At 46.0% G+C, this 9,303-nt stretch overlaps 1 protein-coding gene across 4 annotated transcripts in view; it reads left to right on the plus strand.

The window, feature by feature from the left end:
- The window catches only part of LOC129483411 (solute carrier family 2, facilitated glucose transporter member 3-like), a 56,902-nt gene extending 49,551 nt beyond the window's left edge, over positions 1-7,351 (plus strand). For all 4 annotated transcript variants that reach the window (XM_055280758.2, XM_055280759.2, XM_063639698.1 and 1 more), the window contains 3 exons: positions 975-1,076; positions 2,512-2,715; positions 5,332-7,351. In XM_055280758.2, the coding sequence (XP_055136733.2) occupies positions 975-1,076; positions 2,512-2,715; positions 5,332-5,550 (525 nt within the window). In that variant the 3' untranslated portion in view covers positions 5,551-7,351. The remainder of the gene's footprint in view (positions 1-974; positions 1,077-2,511; positions 2,716-5,331) is intronic.
- The last annotated feature ends 1,952 nt before the right edge of the window (positions 7,352-9,303 follow it).

Raw genomic sequence — 9,303 nt, forward strand, 5'->3', positions numbered from 1 at the left:
CATCAAGTAAGCAATCAGTTCTGTAGTGGACACCATCTAGGTGTCCTGTGATTTAATTCTGACACTGTCTACCTGGAGGTAGCATCAGATCTCACAGGTTGGTGGCCCAGTTCCCAAGACTGCCCCCCACTCCTGATGCCAATCACAAGCTCCAGGTTGTTTACCTGTGCTTCTGACCCACCAGCTGGAGATCAGGATTCCCACGACACCCTCTTTGGGTTTGATTAATTTGCTACAGTGGCTCACAGAACTCAGGAAAATTGTTTCCTAGTTTGATTTACAGGATATTTTAAAGCACAGAAATAAACACCCAGTTGAAGAGATTCACGGGGCGAGGTCTGGAGGGATACTGAGCATGGGAGCTTCTGTCTCCGTGGAGCTGGGGTGCACTCCTAGCACATAGATGATTTGTTGCTGACCTTCCTGTCAGCTTCCACGGGTTCAGATATCTGGAAGCTCCCCACACCCTGCCTTTTGGGCCTTTTATGCAGACTTAATTGGTTCTCCATGATCGAAGCATGGACAACTGTTCTGAAATGTGATTGGACAAAAAGGCAATGATCTGAACCCAGCCAGGCCTGTCTGTTTGGATTATTTTGGCCTCTCTGTAGCATTTCTTCCTGTAGGGTGTGGGGCAGGACCCTCTCTGAAATGAGGGTTTTATGACCCACAGTCAGATTAGCGTCCTGCCAAGTGGGAGGGCAGGAGAAAGTCAGAGAAGAATTCTGTTATCTGAGGCCTGCTTCTGAGGCCTAAAGCATCCCACCATTATGATAAAAGACTCTACCAAGGGCTATGGGGATTTTGAGCCAGGACCTGTGAATGGAACACAATATGTATGTATATAAAATCGTAAATCACAGGAGGTGTATCCATAACAAGTGTCCTGCTGTTGGTAGGGCAGATTTCAAGTAGCTCAGACACTGTTTTCATGGAAAGGAAAACTGAAGTTTCATGTCATATTCTTCTTCCAGCTATCTCTGGTGGAAAGGGCAGGAAGAAGGACTCTGCATATGATAGGCCTTGGAGGGATGGCTTTTTGTTCCATGCTCATGACTGTTTCTTTGTTACTAAAGGTGAGTGCTCTTTGAGTGAGGAAAAGCGAGGGAGGGGGAAAGGAGGAGAGATTACAGTTGACTTCTGTGACACAAGGGGTGGGTTGTTAAGGTTGCAGTTTGTCAATAAAGTCAGAGGAGAGAAGCAAGGTGCCCAGAGTTTTTAAGAAACGTGAGTCATCAGAGAACTGGAGGTAAACTGTTAGAATCTTTACATTTATAGAACATTATTATGGTTTATAAAATAAATTATTTAATTTAATTCTTTTTGTTTGTTTGTTTGAGACGGAGTTTTGCTCTTGTCGCCCAGGCTGGAGTGCAGTGGTGCAATCTCGGCTTACCACAACCTCTACCTCCTGGGTTCAAGTGATTTTTCTGCATCAGCCTCCCGAGTAGCTGTGATTACAGGCATGCACCGCCATGCCCGGCTAATTTTTTATTTTTAGTAGAGACAGGGTTTCTCCATGTTGGTCAGACTGGTCTCGAACTCCCGACCTCAGGTGATCCACTTGCCTCGGCCTCCCAAAGTGCTGGGATTACAGGCATGAGCCACTGTGCCCTGCCTAATTTAATTCTTAAAATAGTATCAAGATAATCACACTTTATGGATGATGACGGGGTCTCAGTACAAAGTGACATATATGAGATCACATAGATGGGATTCAAAAATCCAAGCCTGGCTGGGCGCAGTGCTTCATTCCTGTCATCTTAACACTTTGGGAGGCCAAGGTGAGAGGATTGCTTGAGCCCAGAAGTTGAAGACCAGCCTAGGCAACATGGCAAGAAACTGTCTCTAAAAAAAAAGTATTTTTTTGTTTTTGTTTTTTGTTTTTTGAGATAGGGTCTTGCTCTGTCACCCAGGCTGGAGTGCAATGTCGCCGTCTCGGCACACTGCAATCTCTGCCTCCCAGGCTTCATTGATTCTCCTGCTTCAGCCTCCCTGGTAGCTGGGATTACAGGCATGCGCCACCACACCCAGCTAATTTTTGTATTTTTTTAGTAGAGACAGGGTTTCACCATGTTGGCCAGGCTGGTCTCCAACTCCTGACCTCAAATAATCCACTCACTTCACCCTCCCAAAGTGCTGGGACTATAGGCGTGAGCCACAGTGCCCAGCCAAAAAAACAACAAAAAAATTTTTTTTAATTAGCCAGGTGTGGTGGCACATGCCTCAAGTCCCAGCTATTTGAGAGGCTGAGGTGGGAGGATTGCTTAAGCCCAAGAGATTGATGATGCAATGAGCTGTTTTAGCGCCACTGCACTCTAGCCTGGGCAATAGAACAAGACCCTGTCTCAAAAAATAAAAATAAAAGTAAATCCAAGCCTTTTGATTCCACAGCCACTCTTTGTATTGTACGTCAGGACAGGAGGAGCTTGCCATTAGTTGCCTCTGGGAACCTAGATCCTGGGTTACACTGTCTTTAAATTTAATCTTCTGTGTTCCTTCCTCTTACAGGATAACTATAATGGGATGAGCTTTGTCTGTATTGGGGCTATCTTGGTCTTTGTCGCCTTCTTTGAAATTGGACCAGGCCCCATTCCCTGGTTTATTGTGGCCGAACTCTTCAGCCAGGGCCCCCGCCCAGCTGCGATGGCAGTGGCCGGCTGCTCCAACTGGACCTCCAACTTCCTAGTCGGATTGCTCTTCCCCTCCGCGGCTGTAAGTAAACTCAACTTATCTATCTATCTATCTATCTAAATATTTTTTTTTTGAGACTGAGTCTCACCCTGGTGTGCAGTTGCCCGATCTCAGCTCACTGACAAGTGATTCTCCTGCCTCAGCCTCCCGAGTAGCTGGGGCTACAGGCACCCGCCACCGCGCCCAGCTAATTTTTGTATGTTTAGTAGAGATGGGGTTTCCCCATGTTGGCCAGGATGGTCACGATCTCTTGACCTGGTGATCTGCCCGCCTTGGCCTCCCAAAGTGCTGGGATTACAGGCGTGAGCCACCGTGCCCAGCCAACTCCCCTTATCTTAAAACCAGCCTACGTAGGCTGACATATTGAAGATACGCCTTAATAATACAGTAATCAGGCTGGGCGAGGTGGCTCACTCCTGCTGTATTATTATTATTATAATATATATTTTTTGAGACAGAGTTTCTGTCTTGTTGCCCAGGCTGGAGTGCAATGGCCCGATCTCGGCTCACCACAACCTCCGCCTCGCGGGCTCAAGCGATTCTCCTGCCTCAGCTTCCCGAGTAGCTTGGATTACAGGCACGCGCCACCAAGCCTGGCTAATTTTGTATTTTTAGTAGAGACGGGGTTTCTCCATGTTGGTCAGGGTGGTCTCTACCTCCCGACCTCAGGTGATCTGCCCGCCTCAGCTGCCCAAAGTGCTGGGATTACAGTCATGCACCGCTGTGCCCAGCTTAAGAATATATCTTTTGATCGGGCGTGGTGGCTCACGCCTGTAATCCCAGCACTTTGGGAGGCCGAGGCGGGTGGATCACGAGGTCAGGAGATCGAGACCATCCTGGTTAACACGGTGAAACCCCGTCTCTACTAAAAATACAAAAAATTAGCCGGGCGCAGTGGCAGGCACCTGTAGTCCCAGCTACTCGGGGGGCTGAGGCAGGAGAATGGCGTGAACCGGGGAGGTGGAGCTTGCAGTGAGCTGAGATTGCGCCACTGCACTCTGGGCTGGGCGAAAGAGCGAGACCCCGTGTCAAAAAAAAAAAAAAAAGAATATATCTTTTCTCCATAAAATTGTGAAGAAGAAAAAAGAGGATGGGTGAGGTGGCTCACGCCTGTAATCCCAGCACTTTGGGAGGCTGAGGTGGGAGGATCACGAGGTCAGGAGTTTGAGACCAGCCTGGCCAATATCGAGAAACCCCGTCTGTACTAAAAATTCAAGAAATTAGGTGGGTGTGGTGGCAGGCGCCTGTAATCTCAGGTATTTGGGAGGCTGAGGCAGGAGAATTGCTTGAACATGGGAGGCAGAGGTTGCAGTGAGCCGAGGTTGCACCATTGCACTCAAGCCTGGGCAACAAGAGCGAAACTCCATCTCAAAAACAAAACAAAAAAACAAAAACAAAAAACAAAACAAAACCCAAAACTGGCCAGGCACGGTGGCTCACACCTGTAATCCCAGCACTTTGGGAGACCAAGGCGAGAGGATCACCTGAGGTTGGGAATGCGAGACCAGCCTGACCAACATGGAAAATCCCCATCTCTACTAAAAATACAAAATTTGCCAGGTTTGGTGGTGCATGCCTGTAATCCCAGCTACTCAGGAGGCTGAGGCAGGAGAATCGCTTGAACCTGGGAGGCAGAGGATGCGGTGAGCGGAGCTCATGCCACTGCTCTCCAGCCTGGGCAACAAGAGCGAAACTCCGTCTCAAAAAACAAAACAAAACAAAACAACAAAAAAAAACTGGATAACTGGGGACTACTGTAATTACTGATGCTGAAAGATTAGACATCAAGGGCTATAAACCAGATTTTCAACAGTACATAGAAAAAAAAAATGACGGCAGAAAAGATTGAAATGGGATGGCAAAACTGGGAACCATTCATTTTTTATTATTTGAGACAGAGTCTCACTCTGTTGCCCATGGTGGAATGCAGCGGCTCACTCTCAGCTCACTGCAACCTCGGCCTCCTGGGATCAAGTGGTTCTCTTGCCTCAGCCTCCTGAGTAGCTGGGATTACAGGCACGTGCCACCACTCCCAGCAATTTTTTTTTTTTTTTTTGTATTTTTAGTAGAGACAGGGTTTTGCCATGTTGGCCAGGCTGGTCTCAAACTCCTGGCCTCAAGTGATCCACCTGCCTCGGCCTCTAAAAGTGCTGGGATTACAGGCATGGGCCACCACACCCAGCTCAGCAACACAGATTTTACAAATAATACTCAAGGCCGGGTGCAGCGGCTCACGCCTGTAATCTCAGCACTTTGGGAGGCCAAGGCAGGCAGATCACAAGCTCAGGTCGCAGTGAGCCGTGATCCTGCCATTGCACTCCAGCCTGGGTGACAGAGCGAGACTCCGTCTCCAAATAATAATAATAATAATAATGATACTCAAAAGTCCAAAAATACTCAGTAGACATTTGGAAGCATCTAACTTTAATGAAAAAGAATGACAAAAAGAAAAATACAGAGAAATATAGTAAGTTAGCAATAGAATCGTAAGTGAATCTCTGAAGAAACCTTTCTGTTTTTATTAAATATGGAAGGGTTATAGCTTGAAGCCTATTGGAAATATGAATGTGAAGGAAATTGAGTTTGTCAATGACCAGATTTTTATAATAACCTTCCTTTTTTCTGTCCTTTCACTAGCACTATTTAGGAGCCTACGTTTTTATTATCTTCACCGGCTTCCTCATTACCTTCTTGGCCTTTACCTTCTTCAAAGTCCCTGAGACCCGTGGCAGGACTTTTGAGGATATCACACGGGCCTTTGAAGGGCAGGCACACGGTGTGAATAGATCTGGGAAGGACGGCGTCATGGAGATGAACAGCATCGAGCCTGCTAAGGAGACCACCACCAATGTCTAAGTCATGCCTCCTTCCACCTCCCTCCCAGCATGGGAAAGCCACCTCTCCCTGAACAAGGGAGAGACCTCATCAGGATGAACCCAGGACTGCTTCTGAATGCTGCTACTTGATTCCTTTCTCATCCCACGCACTCCATGAGCACCCAAGGCTGGGGTTTGTTGGATTTTCAATGGCTTTTTAAGTATTTTATTTCCTGGACATTCTCTTCTGCTTAGAAGAGACCAAGTGAACCTACCTTCATTTCAGGAGGGATTGGCCGCTTGGCATATGACAACTTTGCCAGCTTTTCCTCCCTTCGATTCTAATATTGCCACACTAGGGGATACAGGAGAGGAAAAGAAAGGTGCAGTTCCCCCAACCTCAGACTTACCAGGAAGCAGATACATATGAGTGTGGAAGGCAGAGGGGGTTTATGTAAGAGCACCTTCCTCACTTCCATACAGCTCTACACAGCAAATTAACTTGAGTTTTATTTATTTTATCCTCTCGTTTAATTACATAAATATTTATTTTTTAAGTGTAATTTTGCCAAATAATAAAAACAGAAGGAAATTGAGATTAGAGGGAGGTGTTTAAAGAGATGTTATAGAGTAGAAGATTTGATGCTGGAGAGGTTAAGGTGCAATAAGAATGTAGGGAGAAATGTTCATTATTGGAGGGTAAATGATATGGTGCCTGAGGTCTGTACGTTACCTCTTGACAATTTCTGTCCTTCAGATGGAAACTCTTTGATTTCTCAGAAAAGTTGTATGCCTATTTAATAAAGCTACTCATTTCCTTTGGAACTTTAAGATAATAGTTTACATGTAGTAGTACTTGAAATCTAGGATTATTAACTAATATGGGCATTCTAGTAATGGCAGTTGATGGGTTCTAATTTTGGATGGAGTCGAGGGAAGGGAAAGTGAATTCTAGAAAGCCTGTTCCCCTCACTGGACGAAATAACTCCTTCTTCTTGTAGTAGTCTCATTACTTTTGAAGTAATCCCACCACCTATCTCGTGGGAGAGCCATCCAAACGAGAAACCTAAAATAATTGCTTCTTGGTAGAGAGTCATTATTTGTCCACTTTGTTCTTTAGGAGATTTTAGGTGTTGATTTTCTGTTTTATTTTAACTCATACCTTTAAAGGAATTCTCCAAAGAATGTTTATAGCAAACTTGGAATTTGTAACCTCAGCTCTGGGAGAGGATTCTTTTCTGAGCGATTATTATCTAAAGTGTGTTGTTGCTTTAGGCTCACAACACACTTGCGTATGTCTGTTACCATGTCACTGTGGTCCTGTGCCGAGTGCCCTCAGGGGACTTGAATCTTTCCAATAAACCACGTTTAGATAGTATGAGTCAATGTGCAGTGTAGCCCACACGAGAGGATGAATGTATGTGCACTATCACTTTGCTCTGGGTGGAGGGACGTTACTGTTGACTTATTTTCTCTGTGTTTGTTCCTACAGCCCCTTTTTCATATGTTGCTCAATCTCTCTTCCCTTCTTGGTGCTTACACATCTCAGACCCGTTAGCCAAACCCTTGCCAGTGACAGTATTTTGGTTCTCAGTTCTCACTGTTCCCTCTGGTGATGGAGACTTTGAATAAATATGCACATAGCTATGGAGTGGAGTTTAGCTGGAAAGGTGACCTTCCAACTTCACGTCAACTTCTGCTCCTCAAACAGGTTGGCAGTAAGGCAGGAAGTTGTTTTCCTATTTCTCACTGAGAAGATTGTGAATATTTCCATATGGACTTTCCATTATTAATGTTAGTTTGATTCTTTGTTTTAAAATAAAAATTCTGAATGTACACGACATCACGGGCACATTATTTATTTATTTTTTGCTGTTCCTGTAACAACAAAATCAGCTTTAAATCCTGAGTTGGCTACTCAGTACCTGTTGTGACCTTGAGACTTGTATGAGACTCTGTTCTTAGAGTCTTATACATAAGAGAATAGCAGTATTTGGCCGGGCCCAGTGGCTCACGCCTGTAATCCCAGCACTTTGGGAGACCAAGGTGGGTGGATCACCTGAGATTAGGAGTTTGGGACCAGCCTGGCCAATACAGTGAAACCCTGTCTCTACTAAAAATACAAAAATTAGCCGGGTGTGGTGGCGGGCGCCTGTAATCCCAGCTACTCAGGAGGCTGAAGCAGGAGAATCGCTTGAACTCAGGAGGCGGAGGTTGCAGTGAGCCGAGATCGCGCCACTGCACTCCAGCCTGGGCAACAGAGCGAGACTCCGTCTCAAAAAAAAAAAAAAAAAAGATTTAAAAACTGAATGTATTCCTCACTCCTCCACAGCTCAGGTGACAGAAAACTGAAATCTATTTTTTTTTTTTTTTTTGGTGATGGTGATGGTGATGGTGCTGGGGAATGAACCCAGGGCCATGTGCAGAAAGCTGAAATTTTATGGCTGGAAGTGCCCAAGACCAACAGAGCAGTTTGAAATTAGGAGTGAATTGGCTGGGCACGGTGGCTCACGCCTGTAATCCCAGCACTTTGGGAGGCTGAGGCAGGTGGATCGTGAGGTCAAGAGATCAAGACCATCCTGGCTAACACGGTGAAACCCCGTCTCTACTAAAAAATACAAAAAAAATTTAGCCAGGCGTCTGGTGGCGAGCGCCTGTAGTCCCAGCTACTTGGGAGGCTGAGGCAGGAAAGAGAATGGTGTGAACCCAGGAGGCGGAGCTTGCAGTGAGCCGAGATCGCGCCACTGCACTCCAGCCTAGGTGACAGAGTGAGACTCTGTCTCAAAAAAAAAAAAAAATTAGGAGTGAATCCTACCAAAAACAACTAAAAAGGGGGAAAAAAAACCATAGAGAAAGTCATTCCTAAAATTCTGACCATATTTTTTCTGCCCAAATTCCTGACTGACCAGCGAATTTTGCAAGCACAGGTAAGTCTTCAGGCCAAAAAGCAGCAGATGAAGACCCTAGAGCAGGATAGAGAGATCAGCTGTTGCTTGTTGCTGGGAAGATAACGTGTTTGCCTACTAGAACAAAAATACAAAATGCCCAGAAGAACACAAGAGAATCCAGAATTTCTACAACATAATATTTACATCAAGCTTTCAATCCAAAATGACTAGCTCACGTCGCCCCCCAGAAGTGTTGGGCTGTGAACTACTCCTAAAGACTGGTGGTAGATCCCAGGAGCCTACCTCCCTGGTGCCATCTTGCTGGATGTCCTGCACCTGTCCCATACTATAGCTGTGCTAGATGTTCTGATTCTAACAAACTCTGAATTTTCCTCAGCTAACCCATGACCTTGACCATGAACCTCCACAAGGATCTCTTGTAAACGGTGGAGGAAGCTGAAGCCAATCCTGTGACTCCGACATTCTGTTCAGCTTGCCTTCTGTTAGTCTTCGTTCAACCACGGCCCTGTTCAAACACACCTGCGGGCTTGCTACCCAATTTTCTAAAGCTAAATAGGTGACAAAAGAGAAAGAGGCCGGGCGCAGCAGCTCACGCCTGTAATCCCAGCACATTGGGAGGCTGAGGTGGGCAGATCACAAGGTCAGGAGACTGAGACCATCCTGGCCAACATGGTGAAACCCCATCTCTACTAAAAAATACAAAAATTACAAATTAGCTGGGCATGGTGGCGGCACCTATAATCCCAGCTGCTTCCCAGCTACTCAGGAGGCTGAGGCAGGAAAATCGCTTGAACACAGGAGGTGGAGGTTGCAGTGAGCCAAGATCACACCATTGCACTCCAGCCTAGGCGACTGAGCAAGACTCTGTCTCAAAAAAAAACAAA

Source organism: Symphalangus syndactylus, chromosome 5, assembly GCF_028878055.3.
Source record: "Symphalangus syndactylus isolate Jambi chromosome 5, NHGRI_mSymSyn1-v2.1_pri, whole genome shotgun sequence".
NCBI classification, from domain to species: domain Eukaryota; kingdom Metazoa; phylum Chordata; class Mammalia; order Primates; family Hylobatidae; genus Symphalangus; species Symphalangus syndactylus.